This window comes from Canis lupus, chromosome 15 (genome assembly GCF_011100685.1).
Source record: "Canis lupus familiaris isolate Mischka breed German Shepherd chromosome 15, alternate assembly UU_Cfam_GSD_1.0, whole genome shotgun sequence".
NCBI lineage: Eukaryota > Metazoa > Chordata > Mammalia > Carnivora > Canidae > Canis > Canis lupus.
In genome coordinates this window covers 807,360-830,070 of record NC_049236.1, presented here as the reverse complement: position 1 = coordinate 830,070, position 22,711 = coordinate 807,360, and the positions used below count along the sequence as shown (strand labels likewise).

The 22,711-nt window shown below is 38.8% G+C and overlaps 1 protein-coding gene and 1 long non-coding RNA gene across 6 annotated transcripts in view; one reads left to right on the top strand and one right to left on the bottom strand.

The window, feature by feature from the left end:
• Window positions 1-1,221: 1,221 nt before the first annotated feature.
• On the bottom strand, window positions 1,222-3,120 carry LOC111098935. The gene is made up of 2 exons (XR_005370056.1): window positions 2,941-3,120; window positions 1,222-1,635 (listed from the first exon to the last, which is right to left on the bottom strand). It is a non-coding gene; the product is annotated as an uncharacterized LOC111098935 (long non-coding RNA).
• The window catches only part of CCDC30 (coiled-coil domain containing 30), a 67,801-nt gene continuing 48,199 nt past the window's right edge, over window positions 3,110-22,711 (top strand). Inside the window, exons 1-7 of one of the 5 annotated variants that reach the window (XM_038557664.1) lie at window positions 3,110-3,262; window positions 3,741-3,890; window positions 4,768-4,824; window positions 5,379-5,504; window positions 6,835-6,972; window positions 8,939-9,093; window positions 21,981-22,221. In XM_038557664.1, coding sequence (XP_038413592.1) covers window positions 5,388-5,504; window positions 6,835-6,972; window positions 8,939-9,093; window positions 21,981-22,221 — 651 coding nt within the window. In that variant the 5' untranslated portion in view covers window positions 3,110-3,262; window positions 3,741-3,890; window positions 4,768-4,824; window positions 5,379-5,387. The remainder of the gene's footprint in view (window positions 3,263-3,740; window positions 3,891-4,767; window positions 4,825-5,378; window positions 5,505-6,834; window positions 6,973-8,938; window positions 9,094-21,980; window positions 22,222-22,711) is intronic. The other 4 variants (XM_038557667.1, XM_038557665.1, XM_038557669.1 and 1 more) reach the window with 4 other exon arrangements.

The following is a 22,711-nucleotide window of genomic DNA, read 5'->3' as shown; positions in this document are numbered from 1 at the left end:
AGACAATCAACCACAGAACTACCCAGGCATCCCTAATTTTTTTTTTGCATCCCTAATTTTTAAAACAATATATTAATCTCTTAAATCATGTAGAAAACAAAAAGTGGAGTTTTAAACCATTGCTAATTTTTATCATCGCCCATGTATTTACCTTTACTGAGATGTTTATCTCTTCATATGGCTTTGAGTTACTGTCTGTTATCTTTTCATTTCAACCTACAGGACTCCTTTTAGAATTTCTCACAGGGCAGGTCTAGTAGTAACAAACTCCCTCAGCTTTTGTTATCTGTGAATGTCTTAATTTTATCCTCACTCTTGAAAGAACAGTTTTGCTGGATATGGAATTCTTGGCTGTTTTGTTCTTTTAGATTTTGAATATATCAGCCTGCTCCTCTGGCCTCCAAAGTTTCTGATGAGAAATCTGCTATTAATCTTACTAAGGATCTCCTGTAGGTGACAAGTCACTTCTTTTTGCTACATTAAAGATGATCTCTTTGTCTTTGGCTTTCGGTGGCCTGATATGTCTCAGTGTGAGTCTCTTGCAGTTCAGTGAGCTTCTTTGATGTTTATATTCATGTCTTTAAATAAATGATCATTTTCTTTTGACTTTGATGGTAACCATGACCTGTTGCCCATTCCTTGTCTTATCATCCATATATCCACTAGAAGGAGACTGATCTGGGAAGCAAGCACCAAGACAAGACTAGAGTTGCAGGGGAGTTATTGGGGGTGGTCCCTGAGAAGGATCAAGGGAAGGGCAGACGTAGCCTAGCAAAAAAGCCTTTAGCTCATGATGTAGGTCTGATATCTGTTAAAGAAGAGGGAGAAGGAAAAAAGATTGAATAGGAAGAGCCTCAGATTGTGGTGTAGCTCTGAGAAGTCTTGTTCAGACCAACAGGGCTTTAGCGTAATGGTAACCTGTGAAGGAATTCCACATTAACTAGAAATGTCCGAGCCTTAATATCCTCACCATGCTCAGTTATTCACTGGAGGCTGCCTGGGAAGAGAATGCCAAGTTCTTTCCTGAAGAGAGAGATACCTACCAGTGGTGCACTTTCATGTGGCCCTCTTTATCACAGGATTCCTGATAGTAGAACAGATCCTTGTAGAGTAACTGGTTAATCCACTCCCTCTATGATAGATGTTATCTATGACATAAATGAACATACATCATATTTTAAAATATGTTTAGTAAAGAAGATTATACATTGTCCTCTCGTGTTTAATTTTAAATGCCAGAAGTTTTTTCTTTGTCTAATCTCCATCCTGTAGGCTGTGGTATAAACCACTTTTTTTTTTTTTACTTGTTCATAAAGACTTGAAATATGTGTGGATTTCTAAGATAATACTAAATAGATTTTTGCCATCAATGTTTTCTCTTGATCTTCCATGAAGACAAAGATTCAAGCTTTCTTGATTGAGTTTGGCAGCCAAGCAATGATGCTATCACTATTAACTAAAGGATCCTTCTCATCTGTGGAATTGAGTGAACCGAGTACTGTAATCAGTAGGTTAGGATTTTCAGATCTTGATGCAGGGCCATGCTCCCCTTGGGATGAATCTTCAGCTTTTAGGTGGGTGCATGGGTGTCTCATGCCATCATTCCTGGTTTCTTACTGCTTTACTTTCTGTTTCCTACAAAAAAGAAGTAAGAGTATGGGAATGAAAATTTCAGTGCCTACAATGTTATAAGGTCTCTGCTGTGGGTTTGATATAACTCATTTAATGTTAACAGAAAATTCTGGGAGGTAGGTATCTCTCACCCTGCTGTGTAGGTGAGGAAACCTAGATCACAAATTCATAAGTGTGAAGATTTCAAATTTCAACTGACTACAAGACTCATGTTTTTGCTACTGCAATTTTCAAACTGTGTTTTGAGGATCCTTGATGTTCCACAGATGCAGAGCTCTAGGTCTTCTTCCTCTATATCAACCAGAGAAGCCTCCATTTCTGGGTACCCTGTAGACAGTTTCCCCATAAGAATTCTTTTGAAAATAAATGGGAAGAAAAGGGAGGTGGGTGGGGGGTGGGGGTGAATGGGTGACAGGCACTGAGGGGGGCACTTGATGGGATGAGCACTGGGTGTTATGCTATATGTTGGCAAATTGAACTCCAATTAAAAAATATGTAAAAAAAGAAAATAAATGGGAAGAGATGACTTTAAAAGGACAAATAATTTAGAAAACCAATCCCTTAAATCGGGCAGGCTATTCAAGATAATGACCTGTAACCCTTACCCATTTCTTTCTTTCTTTCTTTCTTTCTTTCTTTCTTTCTTTCTTTCTTTGTTTCTTTCTTTCTTTCTTTCTTTCTCTCTCTCTCTCTCTCTCTCTTTTTTTTTTATTCATGAGGGACACAGGGGTGGGGGGGCGGGCAGAGACACAAGGAGAGGGAGAGGCAGGCTCCACGCAGGGAGCCCAGTGTGGGACTCAATCCCAGATCTCCAGGATCAGGCCCTGGGCTGAAGGCGGTGCTAAACCGCTGGAGCCACCCAGGCTGCCCCCCTTATCCATTTCTATCTGCAGACAGATTTACCATTGATAGACCATCTTAATGCTGCTATTCTCAGAGAAGATGCTTAAAAAGAAGAAATGCTAGGTATCTGGTAGGAATGATAATAGCCACAATATATTAAGCATCTCTCAAATGCCGTGATCTGTTGTAGATATTTTATAAACATAATCTCATGTAATCCCTGTAACAGCCCTCCCCAAGGTAAGTAAGTATAGTCCCCATTTCATATTTGAGAGAACTTGAAAGGTCTTGAACAAAGTGAGCGGCAGAGCTAGGAGTTGTTCCAGGGTCGTCAGGCCTTGGAGCTGATTTTGTATATCACATCAACTCTTGGATGAGGATTTATGGAAGGGTTTACGTAGGGGATTTATAACAACTCATGGGGGCTACAGCATGCTCAACACTGAGCATATAAACCGTGCCCACCTGGAGGTGATGACTATGTCCCATCCTGCCTGGTGCCCGCACCTGCCATCCCATTGACTGTGTCTATGAGAGAGCACAGCCTAGTGCAGGCACATAGTTGAGATGGCAGTAGCACTTGTCATACTGTGCCTAGGAGGCACAGTTTGCTTCAGAGCAGTAGTAGACGATCCCTACCTTTGGGCCAGTAGAACACTGAAAGTGGAGAATTCTGAGCTGTTACACTGCACTCCAGAGTCGTTGGTGGCTACCCCATGCCAGTGAGGCAATTCCCTAATAAGTCTGGTAGTGCTTGCTTTTTTCTGACTGCTGCCTGACAGGCGAGGTAGGCTCCCTTCAGCTACCCAGAGCTCTCTCTATCCCACTGCTCATTTCTTAGATTATTTGCTGCCCCTTTGCTGTGTTTTTCTGCTTGAAACTTTGATCACCACGAAGTACATGCAGGACATAGATAGCCTAAATGCATAAGCATTTTTAGTATGCCGCAAATTATGTTAAATTTCAAATAAGCATTCTCTTGAAAAGCTATCTTTTAAAAGCTATAGCATTAAAATACATGGCATTCTTATACTAAAAAACACAGAGGAAATGAGGGGAGTTTTCATTTTTAAGAGTTGAAATGTTTCTTGCATTTTGCACTGAGGCATCTCAGGTGGAGCCAAGGAGATTCTTGCCTTGAGTGCCCCATGCATCAGCATGTCATGTGTGGATGTGCAGAAACATTCAGCAGGGCAAAAGGGGGCTGATGAAGGGGAAAAGCTGCTCTGAGGAAAAAATTTACCCTTTCCTATATCCTTGTTCAGCGCTCCTAGGAAGCCGACTTCATTCTTAACCAGGTCTTTTTTCTATACTCCTGGACAGAAGAATTTGTAGAAGTTACACTGGGGTTCATCATCCATTTTTCCAGTTGCCTGTCCTCTCTTCCTATTTTATTGATATTAAACACAAGAACGGTAAGTCTACTGATAATCAACTTTACCAAACTAATAAATTAATTTTTGAAAAAACCTGTAGGTTAAGTTAATATGTATCTGGAAGTAAATTATGAATCTGCAAGTATAAGCAAAGCCCCAAAATACTTTTCTCCAAAATTTAATTAGGTGAAACTCTGATATATCAACCCTTTCTTTTCTTCAGCTTAAATAAATGAATGTTTTTGTCTCTGAAATAAACGAAAAACTTAACTGAAGTTTCTGTTGAAACCTAATTCTGAATAAAAGTAATATCAGTATTAGTGTCTTCTATTTCTAAATTACATCTAAATACTCAAAAGCTTCTTTTGCATATAGTATTGTTACTGGGCCAATCAACAATAAAAGGGTACTTTTCAAAAGTGAAAAAAAATACATTAGCAGCTTAAGTTAGGACAATGAGGATCCTGTAGTATATTTTTCTAATACTTGGTCCCTTTGATTTAGCTGCCAAACAGCAGTGAGGGCTTAAATACTTAATAAAGCAACTCTCCAAAGGACCTAAGACCAGACAAGGGGTGAAACTTGTTGATAGGGAAATTTTTCAAGGTGTAGCTTCAGGGAAGGACACTTAAGAACTATAGCTTATGTTTTCGGTGTTTTTTAGAGTAACACATGAATGAATTTAAACTGATGATTTATTTGGATTAAGATTTCCCTCTTAGAGCCTGAGTTATCAGTAATATAGGAAAATAGAAGAGAAACCAGTACGAAAGGTCAAGAGACAGTGCAAGTACAAGATATGAATGAGGCAAGAAATAAAAAGGTTGTTTTCAGTGACAGTTGCTAATACAGGTGAGGCGGACTCTATTACTAAATCACTAAATTGCATTTTGGCCTCCATTTAATTTCCTCATAGGTTTTTGTAACAGGAGAAAATATACTTAGGCAAGTCCAAATAGAGAAGATATTAAAAGTAAGTACTTGTAAGTTAGATTTGATTTGAATCCCAGCGCTGACTATGTGATCTTGGGAAAAATGTCTAATATATCTGAGCCTCACCCCTGTTCTCTGTAAAAAAAAAAAAAAGTAGTAGTTCCAATTTCACAGGAGTCATGGGAAAACAAAATGAGGTAATGCAAGTAAAGCATGTACCATAATGTCTCACACATGGTAAGCACTAACTAGTAGCTGCTCTCATTATTTTAATTATTATTATCAATCTGAAAAGATTTTACCAACACTTTATATTTGGTAGGTGCTTAATAAAATTCTTTCAAAATCTCACTTAATACCTACTCTGATGATTATAATGTATGTAAAACAATTATTAGCTCCATTTGACAACTGAGAAAACAGGTTGAGAGAGAAAAATGTCTCTTACAAGCTATGGGACCATGAATTCCTTTTCCCAGCTTTATATCTCCTCTAAATGACTTTATAATTGAGTTAGGCAGGAAATTATTATTATCAATATTTATAAGAAACATTATTGTACATAGAATTAATGATGTAAAATGCTTTTTACAGATTTTGAAAATGAGCCAAGAAAAAATTGAAATATTTGAAAGTGAGTTGTCAGAAGAGAGAGAAGGGAAAAAGCAATTGACATCTGATCTTAATACTGTGCAGATGGCTTTGAAAGTTAAAAGTGAGGTATTTTATCACTCAGGATGTTATTTCCCTCTTTTTGCATTCCTACTTTAGGGATTTCGTGTTACCATTCATTTTGATTCTAAAATAAATCGTAGCTGTAGAATATGCGTTTCTGTTAGTAATAATGAGGTGAGTATCATTTCCACAAGCTGAGTTCCAGCAGCCTTTAAGTAGCAGGTGTTTGGTTTTTATGGTGGTCATGGAGTCATGGACTGGTCTTTCCTTTTAACTGCTTGTCCTACCATCTTGGAAAGGTCTATCAGGAGACAACCAGCCTATATTTGGAAGAGACACCTGGAAGTGAGTTCATGGAAGTCTAGATCACCAATTTGAAGGATGGTGACACTTAACCGGTTTGCAGGGGGTGGGGGTGGGCGGGGGGTGACAGGCAGTGCAATGCCCCAAATCCCACCTTGATGACCTACAGGGATTTTCAATGCAATGAGGTAGGAAACTGATGCCACTTGCCCTCTTCCTGTGGTTTTGGGTGGCCACTCTCTATTTTCCCTCTATTTTCCCAACGCCTTCCTCATCAACACTCTCTTCCTCTTCTGATCTCAAGGCTTTGGGAAAATAGCAAGTAACTCCTCTCCTAAAACAAATTTTATATCACCTGTTCCCTTTATGGGACACCACAGATTCTCAGGCCCCAATCATCCACCAACTGAACTATATATTCCATGTCATCAATGTAAAAATTGGATAAGAATCTACATATAACTGAAGTGTTTTCTCTCACGGATCTAAAAAAAAAATCAGAGGACTAGAGGAAAGCTTAGTTGATTATGTCACTGAATATATACAACATTAAGTAAGGCAGCATAATTTGTAGCTAAGAACAGAGTTTGAAGTTGGTCAGACAATTGAATGTCAGCTTTACCACTTCCTAGCTATGCGAACTTAGGCAGGCCACTTATACTCTCTGAGCCTGTTTTAGTAACCCTAGCACATGGGATTGTCGCAAAATTAAAAGTACAGTTGTTCTATAAAAGGTAATTTTTTAAAAAGATTCATTTAAAAATAGGCAATATAACTAATGCAGGAGTTGCTGAAGAATTTACCTTTCTACAAGCCTTGCTAAAAGTAGGAATGACTCTACAAACCAGTCCTTCAACCTGTGAATGATAGAAATTAAGAGTGCTCAGTTTAATTAATTGATTTAAGTAAACTTTAACTACTAAGAAAGTAGTTCTGCCAGAAAAATAAGTTGGAATATTTAAAACAAAAAAAATTTTCAGAGTCATTTTAAAGATTCCTTTTTAGAAGTATTATATCTCTTATGGAGAAAAGTCTTGTTTTATTTTACTAAATATCTTTATTTCTTAATCAGGAATTACAAAAATCAAAGTCAGAACTTATATGCCTTTATAATGAAATTCAAAGTCTTCCAGGGACAACAAAAGACAGAGACCATTTTTTAACAGCATATGACCTGCTACAAAGAGAGAATTCTGAATTAGAAACAAAGGTGAGACTGAATTATTTAAATGTTCAGTGTTTGACTTTATCTTTTATTAAGATAAGAAAAAAGGAAATCAATTCTCAGGGAAATATTACTTGGAAATTAGGGTTTCTTTTATTATTATAGAATATATTTCCATATAGTTTTGGTTATAAGCCAACCTGTGTCTCAGAATAGACTTCAACCAGTATGTCGCTCTTAGGATTAATCAGTGAATTTTTTACTTTAAATCAGTTTCCCAACAGCTTAATTTTTGGAGCACGTATTATAATGTAAAAGGTTTACCTAAAAATAGAACTACCAAATGACCCAGCAATTCCACTATCTAGGTATATACACAAAAGAATTGAAAGCAGGATCTTGAAGAGATACTTTACACACCCATTTTCATAACAGCATTATTCACAATAGCTAAGATGTGGAAGTAATCCAAGTTGCTTATTGACGGATAAATAGATAAGCAAATTGTGGTATGTACACAATGGGAACTCATTCACTCTTACAAAAGGAGGGAAATTGTACAATATGCTACAACATGGATAAATCTTGAAGACATTATGCTGAGTGAAATAAGCCAATCACAAAAACACAAATACTGTATGATTCCAATCATGTGAGGTTCTTAGAGTAGTCAAAATCATAAAGACAAAAAGTATAATGGTGGTTGCAGGGGCTGGGGGAGGAGAAAGGGGGAGTTATTGTTTAATAGGTAGAGTTTGTTTTACAAGATGAAAAGAGTTCTGGGAATGGATGATGGTGATGGTTGCACAACAATGTGAATGTATTTAGAACCACTCAACAACATACTGAAGTGTGTAAGGTTAAGATGGTGATTTTATGTTATGTGTATTTTACTACCATCCCCCAAATTTAAAACAAACAAAAGTTTACTTAAGTGTCTTCAACTTTAAACCTTCAAATCAAAGCTTTTTTTTTCCAGCTACACTGAAAATTAGGCTTATACTTAGAATTAGGAAAATGTTTAAATGTTCTGACCCCAATGTGTTCCCCAAGTATAAAAATGGCTGCCAAAAAAAAAAAAAAAAAAATGGCTGCCAGACCAGGGTTAGAAGGAAGGGTTGCCTGTAGGGTGATTTCTGGAGTCCCACTTATTATTAACAACTCCTACATGAAAATTCTCTTCCTCAGTTACTCTCTTGGTCTTAATTAAAATGGAAGGAAGGAGTGAAGGCTTGACCACACAATTAAAACATATTTTCATACCACATGTGAAATGGAAGATTCAGTTTAGGCCTCATTTATCCTATATGAATTTGTTGTCTTGAAAGTAGGGTGCAAGTTGCTGAGGGATTGGGACATGGATCTAATAGTATGTGACCTAGAGAAGGAAAGATGCAGAACATGGTTTAGTCTACCTGGAAAGTGGATACATGGGGCATAGCCTATAGATGAGCTTTGTGAGACCTTGTCATCAAAGTGAGTTATCATCACACTGTACAATTAAAGGATCCTGTCTTATGAAATATCTCTGGACAGTGTAACACAGAAGATGAACTGAGGCAACAAGGATATAATATAAAAATGAGAGATCCAGATCACTATCCTGGTAATCTGGCTCTCCCTTTCTCTCTCTCTTAAAAAACTTTTTATTTTGAAATAATTTCAGACTCCTAGAAAAGTTGCAAAAATAATACAAAGAATTCTCATGTACCTTCACCCCTCCAATGTTAACATGGTACCACAGGTGCTTTGTCATCCTAGCGCTGTCTCCCTTTTTCCAAGAATACCCTTCTTTAACACCATGGATTTACATATCCTTATGCCTAAGGTAAAAATGGATTTGCATAACAACTGCAAAATGTTAAGTTAAATTAGAAGAAGACTTCAAATAGGATATCAATTTATATTATATGTCAATAATCATTTAAGCATTCAATGGACTCAATGTACTTTCTCATAATTCTATATTAAAACATACAAAATAGAGTATTTTCTCACTTAACTTTTACAGGTCATGAAGCTTTCACAAGAATTTGAACAAGTTAATCATTTTACTTTAGCTGCTAATTTAATTGCAAGTGAAAGTATCTGTAAAGATCCTGTGTCTAAACTACCAATTTTGGAATTAGAGACTCAAAGCCCAAAGGAGGAGAGAGAGGAACTCTGGTAAATTGAGAAAGTCCCATATCACATTAATTATTTGGGGGGTATACTTTATTTGACTTGATCATTGTAAGAATTTGACATTCATTTCCAAATGATGTGAGCAGAAAAATTAATTACAAGTGAGCATTCCCCCAAGGAGTTTGTCTTTTGATATATTATTACATTTTTAAACCTTTTCTTGCTTTTAAAAATAAATTTATGCTTTTGGTGGGAAATTTGGAAGGCATGGAAAAATAAAAGGAATGATTATAACCCATAGTTTCACCAGGGAAATACGTTAATGTCCTAACTTAGACTATACTCTGCTAAGAGATTTTTTTGCTGTTTTTATTTAACACTGTATCCGATAATTCTTTTGATTACCTTTCTGTCTTTTCTTTTCTTTTCTTTTCTTTTCTTTCTTTTCTTTCTCCTTCCTTCCTCCCTCCCTCCCTCCCTCCCTTCCTTCCTTCCTTCCTTCCTTCCTTCCTTCCTTCCTTCCTTCCTTCCTTCCTTCCTTCCTTCCATCTTTCTCATTAATCTTGTCCTCTAACTCTTATATTTCTACTTTTTCACCAAAAATATCTTTCACTGAAGCTTTTGAGACTTTGGGCAAATGCATTACTCTGCTTCGGCGCAAAAACTAATAGATGCAATCAAACTTTTTCTGGGCAAAAGCCTAGAACTAGGTCATCTACTGTTATAGATGGCAATTTTGACATATACTATATACTAAAGGATACATCATCAGTAAACTAGGAAAATATGGTCTAGGTATAGCCAAATTTATATCTTTGTAATGTTTTAACATAGAAGGAGGGGTTTTGTTTTTTGGGGTTTTTTTGCTAGTTTTGGACCACTGAATTTCATGCCTTCCTGAAAGTTGCTTTTAACTTTAGAGTGTACTCTGAGTCCAAGATTCACAATCATGAAACCTAATTGCAGAAGGGGAAAAAGCATATTGGAGGCATGGTGGGGGACAGGCATGATAGTGGTCACAAGAACAAAAAAGCCAAGAAGCTTGGTCACAGCATTTAAGTTTGCTATAGGAAAAAAAAGGAAGTCTAGTTCTTGAGCACTGTAATGGTGTATTACCAGGTTTTTGAGGGAGATTGTTCCAGTACCTCTATAAGAGGTAAATCGATGAAGACCAATTAATTCAGATATGAGCCATAGATGAAGAGATAGTGGCCTAGATTGAGTAGGTGGGAGTTGAAGTGGCCAATCTGAACACTCTTCAGAGAAGATATAGACATTATCAAAGCTGACAAAAATCCACCTAGCTGAAATGGGATACTTGCCACAGGGAGCAAGGCTGTGGCCTTAATTCATTTGGAGGTGGGGAACCTTGCCATGATAAATGTACTGGACTTCTGGGGCAGCCCAGAAGTCCAGTAGCTCAGCGGTTTAGTGCTGCCTTCAGTCCAGGGCGTGATCCTGGAGACCCGGGATTGAGTCCCACATCGGGCTCCCTGCATGGAGCCTGCTTCTCCCTCTGCCTGTGTTTCAGTCTCTCTCTTTCTGTGTCTCTCATGAGTGAATAAATAAAATCTTAAAAAAAAAAAAAGATACTGGACTTCTTTATCAAGAGCCCTTGCTACCACCTGTTTCCATTACTTGGTCCAAATTACTTCCTATCACTGGGATTGTGAGAAGCTACATATCTGCCCTATCTCCTCTTCTCAGATTGTTTTCTCATTTATCTCCTGTGCCCCCCTTCACAGTCCCCATTTATCTCAGCTCCAGTACACCATCACATTAGACAATAAAATTCCATATCTACCATGTGCCAGGTACTGTAGGGAGAAACTGAGTATACAAAATAAGACATAGCTCTTACCCTCATGCTCCATATAGCCTGCAGAGGGGAGATAGAAAATTAAAGCAGTACTAGAAACTATGGGAGCACAAAAGAAGTGACCTGGCTCATTCTTAAAGGAAGTAACAGACTGAGTCCTGAAGCATAGGTAACCCAGGACCAAGCAAATGGTGAGGGAATAATTTTTAGGGGGATTATGACATGTGTGAGAGAAGGCCTGATTTGTCTGAGTAACTCAGTAACCTCGGCACTGCTACAGCACAGAGCATGGAGAGAGGAAATGGGGAAGGAGACGATAAGAGTGAGGAAGTAGGCAGGGACCTAATTATGAAGGAAAGTGAGTAATTGCATGGGGAAGTTTGGACAGTAGGAAACGACTGCAGGGTTTGTTAACATGGAAGGGACCAAAGCAGATTTGGCCTGTTCACTCTGCCTGCTATGTGGAAAAGAGATGTTAGCACAGGAATGAAGTTTGGAGGCTATTGCTATAATCTGGGTGAGAGAAGATAGTGATGTGAGGATAGAGAAAAGTGGATGGAATTGAGAAGAGGTAAAATCAACAGGACTTAGGGACTAATGAGTATAGGAAGTGAGGAAGAAAGTATGGTCATCAGGGACGTGGGTGTGGGTGGTGGTTAAGGAAGACCTCCAAGTTTCTGGTTTGATGGTGTCATCTGTTAACACAGTTTTGAGGGAGGAGGGAAAAGAGTACAGCTTTTGATACATTGACTTTGAAGTGTCTTTGCAACAGCCATGCCAAGAGTGAAGCCTGGACTGGAGGTAAATTTGAAAATCATCAATAAGTAGACAGTAACAGAAGTCCTGTGATGGATAAGATAGTCCCGTAAGTTGCTTGATGAAGGTACCCAAAGGCAGAAATGTAAGGAAAGCCTCCCCATAAGAGACAAAAAAGAATTACCCCAAAGGTAACTGAGACAAAACAGTCAGAGAAGTAGAACAAAGTCAGGAGAATGTGCCAGAAGTCAGGTTAGAGAGTATTTCAAGAAGAAAGAAATAGCAAATAATGTCATGGACTGCCAAGAAAATAAAGAACAAAAGGTAACTACTGTATTTAGGATTAAGAATGTGGTTGAAGACTTTAGTAAGAGTTGTTCCAACGAAGGGCAAAAAACAAATGGCTTCCTAGATCACATCTCATGGGATGATAAACGGGAGTGAACTGGGAGTGAGTGGAATTTGAGGAAGTGAAAATGGCGAGTGTGGATGCTTTCCAAAGAGTTTAGTTGTGAAGGAGAGAAGGGAATATGGAGCTGAGGTAAAAGGAAATGTATGTTCAAATGCTGAAAAAGACAAATGGGCAGGTTTAGGATTCTGACTACCAGAGGGAGCCTAGCCTTAGGAGATGGGCTACCTGGCCTGGTGTAGGGGAAGGAAGAAAGGGAGAATGGAAAGAGATCCAAGTGGGTTTTTAACTGGAGAGGAAATCAAAGGACTTGTTTGATAGTTTGTGTCCTCTGTGAAATGGGAAGGAAAGTCATATGCTGAAAGAGAGAGAGTAATGGAAATGTCAGAGTGAAAGAAGTTTGAAATAACTGTGGTAATTGGAAAGGAAAGCTTACTAGGGAGGTCAGGCAGTGTTGAGGGCCCGGTTAAGGCTAGATACCATGACTGTATATGGCATTTGTCTTTGAGAATATGTGATGTGTGGGACAACATTTAGTATAGGCAGAAGAAGACGATTGGATTCCTCCAGGGCTAAGGTTTTGCCACATGAGTGCACTGGAAGGACAATGCGGGGGGAAAGTCGAACATTTCATTTAGGCAGTGATTAAAATCATGAACACTAAGCTTGGGGCATCTGGGTGGCTTAGTTGGTTAAGCATCCAGCTCTTGATCTCAGCTCCGATCTTGATCTCAGGGTCATGAGATTAAGCTCTGCACCCACCCTCCAGGCTGGGTGTGGAGACTACTTAAATAATAATAATAATAATAATAATAATAATAATAATAATAATAATAATATAATAATCAACACTAAGCTCTACATTGGCTAAAGAAGCAAGTAAAGGGAGCTGATAGAAAAAGAGATAAGGAATTGAAGGTATTTACGTAAAAATTACGTAAAAAGGAAAAGCTGAAATCTGGATATCTAATTTTAGTTATTTTGGAAGTAAAGTGTTTGCTTATGATACAACCCACAGTGTGATTATGCAAGTAGTTGGCAAAGAGGGAGAGATGAGGAGGTAATTGGAGATAAGGAGACTGAGGAAGTGAGATGCCAAGGCATTGGTAGGTGATCTGTATGGTCCTTGGAATCTTCCAGGATGATGGCAGGATTTGGGGTGAAGAGGATGCCAGAAAGCCAGGAGCTAAAATCTTCCACTGAAAAAAAGTAGAAGGTGTTACAGCACACCTAACATGGTTCCATGCACATAGAAGGTGCTCCATGAGCCAAATTGATTGATTCTTGTAGTACATGTCTTCTACTAGATTTTAGCTCCTTTAAGGTAATGGACTGTGTCTTGTTTTTCTCTTGTTTATAATGCTTTCCTTAAAGAGTAACAAATCTTTAGAACAGGAGGGACCTGCAGATCTTCTAGTGGTTTTCACACTGCAGCCTTCCAAGACTTTAGGAACTCTAAGCGGGGGCTCAGAAACTACCTTTGGAGATGAGGAAAGACTGGTGAGTGGGACTAGGAGCCCTCCACTCACATTTCAGCCAGAGAAGACTCACCTTACCTGTTTTATATGTGGTCTTCTGTATAAAATTTTACTTCAAGAAAGGGGCCACAGCTAAAATATTTGAAAACCACAGCTATGTAGCTAAGCCTTCTCCTTTCACAGAACAGGTCTCTGAGACCAGAAGAACTGAAATGCCTATTTTGGTCACAGTCACATACTTAGCAAGTGGTCAGCAGGACTGAAGGAGGTTCCGAGTCTCTTAACTCTGAATTAGATTACCACTTTACCTACTTTGGAGAGTCATAAATATCCTAGGGGCAAGAAGGTGCTGGCACACTTGGGTTGTAAGTAGTTGCTATGAAAGTGAGCTTTATGGTATTAAAAATGGCTCAGGACTCAGTCTTTGTATATATATAACATGGGAGAGGGACGGGGTAAGAATGAAGTTCCATCTGCTTTCTTCTGGACTATCTTCAGTGTCTAGAACAATGCCTGACACATAGTAGGTACTTTAAAATATTGGAATGAATGGAGTTCTCCTCCTACTCCCCCTGTGTACTTACATTACAACCCAAAGTTGGATTTCCGATGGTAACCCTAAGCTGATCTCAGCCTGGATTTGCTTTGTTAGGATGCTTGGGCCAGAGCAGCTGGTAGCTTCCTTTGACTTTAAAGCCTTAATGAACTGTCCTTCTAACACACTCTCATTCACCATCTCCTTGCATTCTTACTACCTTTATCAAGAATTATTTGTTAAATGTTCAAGTTGATTTTTGTTTCCACTTCAACTTGACAGTGAATTTATATCCATTTCATAAACTACTGACACATTTTCCATCTTCCTCTACGCGATTTCTTCTCCAGTCCAATCCATTCGGTGAATAGCCCCTCCATTCACAGTTGATCAAACCAAAACCTAAGAAGTCACTGTTGCTTCCTCCCCACATCTAAACCATCAACAAATCCTGTCAGTTCCACCATGAAAATATAGAATATTTCATCTGTTTGTTTCTATTATATCTCCACTGCTACCACCCTACTCTATGACACTGGTATCACTCACTTGGACTATCACAATATCGTCTTCTTCTTCTTTTTTTAATCACAATATCTTCTTAACTGACCTCCCTGCATTTATACCTCTTTACCAACCCATTCTCCATAGAGCAGCCAAAGTGGTCTTTTAATGATGCAAGTTGAATGAGATTACTCCTCTGTTAAAAACCTCTCAATGGTTTCCCACTGCACTCAAAATAAAGTCTAAACCCTTACCATGACCTATAAGGCCTTCCGTGACTTGGCCTTTGTCCATCTCTCCAATTTCCTCACTGTACCACTCTCTGCCTTGTTTATCATGCAGCCTTTCAGAGCCTCTAGCCCTTAAAGCACTTTCCTACTTCAGTAATTTTGCACTGAAAAGCTGTTCCTGCCCAGAATGCTCGTCTGCCAGATTTTCGTGTGGCTAACTCCTTTGCACCTTCTCAGAGTAGTAATCAGTAAGCATCATGTTAGGGAAAAATCCTAGCTCCTGCTCTGCCATGTAGACTTATCATAATCTAAGTATCAGGTTTACTTGTTTGTTGTGTGTCCTTGTATTCCTCCTCTGGGCGCATGCTCTATGAGAGCACAGTCCTGGCTGTCTCAGTCACCACTAACTTTTTAGCACATAGAACAGTGTTTGGTGGGGCACCTGCGTGACTCAGTCAGTTGGGTATCTGAATCTTGATTTCAGCTCAGGGCATGATCTTGGGGTCCTAAGATTGAGCCCCACATGGGGCTCCGTGCTCAGTGGGGAGTCTATTTGAGATTCTCTCCCTCTGTCCCTCCACCTGGCTCACAGGCTCGCTCTCCCTTTCTTTCTCTCTCTCTCTCCCAAATAAATAAATAAATCTTGACGAGAAGAAAAATAAAAAAGAACAGTGCTTGACCTATAATTGATATTCAATAAATATTTGATGAATGAGTGAACTAATCTTTTCCTTCCTCTCTGGAAGCAGAGTTCTAGTACTACCCATCCCTATTCTGTTCTACTAGGCTTGGATTCATTTTGATCATATCTTATACTTGTATGTTTTCAAAATGCCTTCACATTTTACTTCATAAGATCCAACAAATCCCATTTTATAAATGACGACACTAAGACTCTGAGAGATTGTGCCTTGCCGAAGGTTACCTAAGTGGTAGGTAGAATATCCAGGACTAGAACTCACAGCTTCTACTGTGTTATAGTCTTTCTTAAATCTCTGTATGTGTTCAAGACTATGTATCTAAGCTACTAGAAAAGGAACAGGGTAGGGATTATTCTTAGGCACCTACCTGTTGAAGCCTAGTGACAACTGCAAACTTATAAAATGAAATAAATAACAGAAGGGGTGAGTTTCAGTCAGTAACAGATCCTTTCAAATAAAGATTAAGAACCAGAGGGATGGGAGGGGGATGAAGGAAATAGCTGATGGGGGTGAAGGAGTGCACTCATTATGATGAGCACCAGGTGTTGTATGGAAGTGTTAAATTACTATATTGTACACTTGAAACTAACATTATACTGTATGTTAACTAACTGGAATTAAAGTAAAAACTTTAAAAAAATACACAAAAGAAAAGTTACTGGAGGAAAAAAAAAAAAGGACTGTGTTAAAGGAGAAATTTGAGAGTCACCGTGAGTTTTCCCAGCCCTAAAGTACAGGTGTGCACAATGCAGGACATGTTCTCAGCAATATGTCTTTTCTGGCTGGTGGTTTACTTTTGCTTACACAACTTTTACATTATTATTATCATTATCATTATTACTACTAACTACTACTACATGAAAGAAAATAAAGTAATACCTAGTAGTATGTACTACTTTTTAAAATCTGTTCAGTTTGCCTTTTGTTTCTGCATCACACATTTTATATCTTTTGAAAGGACAAAGACTTCCTTTTGGAGGGCATTTATTTAATGGATAATTGTCCTCATGTATCAAGAACACTTTAAATTCCCATATTCCGAGATATTGCTAATTCTTCTTAATTAATGAATTCATGTGAATGCTGTTCATTTATCCAGACCATTAATGAAGATGTAAAATGGCATCAGCCCCAGGATTTTACCCTAGAGAGCACTTACTCATCATTCCCTCCAAGTCAAAGAAGACTTACTGACTGCCTTGCTCTAAATATGGCTTTACAAGCACATCTCATAGACCCACCTGAGAGGAAGACCATTTAAACTTTATCCTTAAACTATGGAAGCATAATGAAGGCTACTTCCCTTTGCCATGTCAGCATGGCCCCCATGCAATTATAGAAGGAAATTACATTTAGGTCTGGCTAAGTTTACTCTTTATAAAGTCATTTACCCTTCTAAATGTAACAAATCAATCACCTTCATAGATATTACACCTAAATGACCAATTCATATTTGCCCTTTCTTTAAAGAAAGATTTTTAGTTTTAGGTACTTGTAGACTCATATGCATACAGTTGTAAGAAATAACAGAGAGGTCCCATGTACCCTTTATCAGTTTCCCCCATTGGTAGCATCTTGTAAAATTATAGTATAATATGATAACCTTGGTATTGACTTTGATACAGTCAAGGTACAGAACATTTCTATCACCACAGGGATCCCTTGTATTGCTCTCTATAAGAGAGCCCCCTCCCAACATTTCTCCTACTTCGCCTACTTCTTAACTCTAGGCCCTCATCTAATTCTAACCAGTCTATTCTCCATTTCTCTAAGTTTTTCATTTCAAGAATGTTATATTAATATAACCATACAATGTATAGCCTTTTGGGGCTGGCCTTTTTTCACTCAATTCTCTGGAGATTCACCTAATTTCTGTATCAATAATTGGATCTTTGGGGCATCTGGGTGGCTCAGTGGTTGAGCGTCTGCCTTCGTCTCAGGTCGTGATCCCAGGGTCCAGGGATCAAGTCTTGAATCAGGCTCCCTCCCCACCGTCCAAGCCTACTTCTCCCTCTGCCTATGTCTCTTCCTTCTCTCTGTGTCTCTCATGAATAAATAAATATAATCTTTAAAAAATAATTGGACCCTTTGACTTATGTAGTATTCCACAGTATGGCTGTTCCACAGTTTAACTGTTCATCCATTGAAAGACATCCAGTTTATTTCTAGTTTGGGCTGTTTTGAATAAAGCTGCTATAAATATTCAAGTTTTTATATGAACGTAATTGTTCATTTCTCTGGGATAAATCCCCAGGAGTGCAGTTTCTGGGTCACGTAGTAACCATATGCTTAGGGGTTTTTGCTGTTTTTTAAGACACTGCTATGCTGTTTTCCCCCAGTTACTATAACATTCCCACTAGCAATATAGGAGTGATCCAGTTTCTCTGCATCTTCACTAGCATTTGGTTTTGTCACTTGTAAATTTTAGCCATTTTCATGGATGTATAGTAGTATCTCATTATAGTTTTAATCTGCATTTTCCTGAAGTCTAATAATATTGAGTATGTTTTTATGTGCTTATTTGTAGCAGTCTATCCTCTTTAGTGAAGTCTCCTTTTGTGTCTTTGCCTATTTTCTAATGGGTTTATTTTTTCACTGTTTTGAGAGTTCTTTATGAATTCTAATATTAGTCCTTCATCAGCTATGTGATTTGCAAATATTTTTCCCAGTCTGTAGCTTGTTATTTACCCTCTTTTCGGGATTTTCTCAGTGTGAAGTTTTTCATTTTGATGACGCATCAGTCTTTCAGTTTATAAATCATACTTTTGGTGTTAAGTCTCGGAACTCTGCTTAGCTTTAAATCTTGAAGACTGTCTCCTGTGTTTTGTTTGGTTTTGTTTTTTACAACTTAAGTTCATTTTGCATTTGAGTTTTTATTTTAATTATTGTACTTTTCAGTTCCAAAATTTCCATTTGGCTCTTCCCTTATATCTTCTATTTCCCTGCCAAGACGTTCTAATTCTTTTCTGAGACTTTGCATTTTTTCATGTGTTTCAACTGTGTTCATAAGTGCTCATCAAAGCGTTTTTATAATGGCTGATTAAAAATCTTTGTCAGATAATTCTGACTTGTTGGTTTTATCATCTATTTTTATCTCTTCTCATTTTCCGGGAGTTTGGTATGATAAGTAATTTTAGATTAAAATCTGAATATTTTGGGTTTTATGAGACTCTAGGTCTTACTTAAGCCTTCAGTTTAACTGGCTTATTCTGATACCACTCTGGCAGGGGGAGTAGGAGGGTGCTGTTTCATTACTACCCCAGGTGGGGTACAAGTCAAGGTTCCCCATTCAACCTCCATGGACACCTAAGGAAAGAAGGGCTCCTCATTACTGCTGGTGAGGGTGGGAGGCCTCTGCTTATCCTGCTCTGGCTGTGAGGGGGAAGAGTGCCTGGTTACTGTTATCCACTGGGTCTCTATGATACCACATGTAAGTGGGTAAGGGTGGTCCTGTTAGTGAAAGTCCTTACTCTCCACTAGACCTCCTCTGACACCACCCCAATGGAAAGGAAGAAAGGTGTCTCCTCACTGCCAGGTGGGGGTGAAAGTCCAGACTCCTCATGTCAGCCTGGCAGAGATAAAAGTCCTTGCTCCCTGTTGGCTTGTCACACCACCCTAATGGGGTAGGTGGGATGCTTCATTATAGCCTGGCAGAGGAGGAAGTATAGACTCCTAACCTGACCTTGGCTGACACGGGTGAGGGTGGGACCAGTTTTTTCTGTGGTGTTTGGCTGGAGTAAAGCAGTTATTGCCTGAAAGTTTTCTTACTTGTTTTGCTGTCCATTTCTTGGTCCTCTGTTCTTATTGGTGTTGTCTGGGTTGCCAGCTTCTTCAGATGCAAGTCTAGGATACCTGAGGTGAAAAGAAAACCCAGGAAGCTCACAGTCATGCCACTCCTCGGGTCCTGAGTACCCTAATTGGGTCTGCCTTCTCTCTACCTTTCAGAGTCTTCTTATGTTTGTTTTATCTATAATGCCGGGCTTTTAGTTGTACTTGGTGGAAGAAACAGGAAAGTAAGTTTACTCCATCTTCCCAGAAGAAGTCGGCTTTTCTATTCTAAAAATTATGAGATATATGTTTACATTTTCCCAGTCTTCAATTAAATCTGGCTTCCACTGGGAGTAGGAAAAGGAACAGAGTTTATGAAGGATGGGGAAAAAAATCATTGTATTTTATCAGAAATTTATTTTTAAAGCATTTTAGTCTTTCATATTGCTTTGGATAATTTGAGTATATTATCTTTAAAAACCTGCTGAGTTGGGGTGCCTGGGTGGCTCAGTCAGGTAGGCATCTGACTCAAGTCATGATCTCAGGGTCATGGGATCAAGCCCCACATTGGTCTCTGTGCTAGGTGTGGAGCCTACTTAAGATTCTCTCTCTCTCTCTCTCTCTCTCTCTCTCTCTCCCTCCCTCTGTCCCTCTCCTCCCTTTCTTCTTGCACTCTCTCTCTCTCTAAAAACAAAAATAAAAACAAAAACACAACCTGCTGAGTTCTCTCTAAAAACAAAAATAAGGGATCCCTGGGTGGCGCAGCAGTTTAGTGCCTGCCTTTGGCCCAGGGCGCGATCCTGGAGACCCGGGATCGAATCCCACGTCGGGCTCCCGGTGCATGGAGCCTGCTTCTCCCTCTGCCTGGGTCTCTGCCTCTCTCTCTCTCTCTCTGTGACTATCATAAATAAATAAAAATTTAAAAAAATAAAAATAAAATAAAAAAATAAAAAAATAAAAACAAAAATAAAAACAAAAACACAACCTGCTGAGTTCAAATTTTAATTCTTTTTTTTTGTATAATGCCAATGGAATTTTAAAAGGGAAAAAAAACCTCCCTAGACATAATTTTTCCCCTGTCCTTTCCAGTTTTTTCTATATATACATTTCCCAAGGCAGCATGTATGTTTATACACATTATATACATATATATAGTTTATTGTTCTACCATTTTATTTTAATCAGTATTTTTCATGTTGATGAACAGTCTTTATACCACTTTCAAGTTGATTTATCTTTAATTCTCTTAGCCATTTCTGTGTCTCCATTTAATCACTATTTTAAATAGCATGCTTATGAGCATTATTATACATTCAGCTCTTTCCTTCTTATGAATTATTCTATTGCAGTAAATTCATTGGTATTCAATTATTCAGTCAAAGGGTCTGAACATTTTTATGGCTCTTGATCTGTATTGCCAAATTGCCTTCTTGAAGAATTTGAGCACCAACTATAATTTGTGAAGCATGCTATGCTAGGCTCCAAGGTAGCTGAAACAAATTTAAAATGAAGGGAATAAAAATAAACTCAGCATGTTTGTCTTCACTCTACTTGTCATCCACACTGTCTGACCATTGAAGGTACATTCCCTCCCCTTGGCTTCTTCAGCTCACAGTCTCTTGGTTTTCCTCTTCCCTCTCTGGCTTCTCAGCCTCCTCTCCAGGCTCTCATTCCTCTGCTTGTTCCTTGCAAGTCTTTAGGCGTCTATCTAGAATGGTGGTCCTCCTCTCACTTTCTCCCTTTTCCTTGGCTTGTGTTATCTGATCCTGAGGCTTCTGCTCACAATCTTCTGTATCTCTGTGTTCACCAAAGGCATCTCTCCAATCTAAATCCACATTCCTTCGTCTTGGTCTACCATCCATTTGATTACTTGCCCCAGTCAGAAATATCTAGGTGTCATCCATTATTCATTTTCCTCCTCTGCTGCCACATCCAATTCATGACAAACTTTATCAATATTGTCTTCTGAATATTTCTAGAATCCACTGCTTGTTTCCATCCCCACCATCCTGTTCGAGTCAATCACTGTTTATCACATAGATCACTAATAATCTCTGGTTTCCCACCAATGGCATCTAAATGATCTTTCTAAGGACATTCTCTCTTTTGCTGCTAGGCTTTTACCTATTTTATTTATTAAGTCGTCTCGGAACACTTATTTTTCTCTTTTCCCACCTATACCAGCACCTTCCCCCAACATATATATATGCAAGTATGCACATGTCTGTACCTTTATGTTTGCCTGGTTTGTCCCTACATCAGGCCTCAGATTACTTAGTACTGGTGTAATCTACTCACTTATTATCCTTATTTCTCACTAAATTGTAAACCCTTTAGGGCAGGGATTATGTCCTGTTGTAGCCCCAATGCCTGCTAAAGTGCCTGATGCTTATTGAGTGATTTAAAAAAATCTTTATAAGCTGTGTCTACCCAGTGCCATACTTAATATTGAAAAAGTGAAAAGCTCACTTAAGCTGGCTGATTTGGAAAAATAAAAGTAAACTGGTTGATTTGGTATAGATGAAAATCTCTGATGGGTCATCTCCCTGAGTGTGAGTAAAAAAAATATGACTCATTTGTTTTTAAAGTTTATAAGAGTAAGATAACTGTTCTGCTAAAGATTTCAAGTTGAAAAATTTGCTTGCAGTACTGGTTGATATTTTTTTTCTCCATATTCTGCTACTATAACAAGCATTTTGACAGTTTTCTGTTGTTATATTTGTACCAAGTCCTGAACAAGGAGAAAGTAAGCAGAAGGAAATTGCAGAGGAGTCAGTAAAAGAGGGCACTTTGCCAAGAGAGAGGCAGAAGGAGGACTCACAACAGAACCAAGATATGAAGGGTGAAGGACAGCAGTTGACCTTGAAGCATGAGGAAGTCATGAGGCTTAGTGAAGAGCTGAATCCTATAAATCAGAGCCTCCGGCAGTCTCAGAGCTCAGGGGATAGTTCAAATGACAGTAATGCCCAGGTAGGTGCTGTAAACACTTGCTCTGACTAGGTCCATTTCCTCCGGCCAGCTTTGAATGTGAGCACCATCTTTATATCAACATTAATCTATGTTATTAAGCAAGATCATCACCATGGCCTGAATGGTCATAAAATGGCAATCAGGATCAGAACTAAGCCCATCAGCTGATCCACTTTGTTATAAAGGGTTCTTAAGGCTTCATTTAGGCTCAGCAGAAAGAAATACTGATTGGTTGCCAATGTGTGCCCCCCGGGGAGGCAAGATAGGGAGGGGCAGGATCTGGGCCATATTTTCTATTCATAGTGCCTGGCTTAGATGTACAAAATAGTTTGGGTGGGGAAAAGACCATAGATTTGGAATTGTTTTAGGGGGATCCCTGGGTGGCACAGCGGTTTGGCGCCTGCCTTTGGCCCAGGGCGCGATCCTGGAGACCCGGGATCGAATCCCACATCGGGCTCCCGGTGCATGGAGCCTGCTTCTCCCTCTGCCT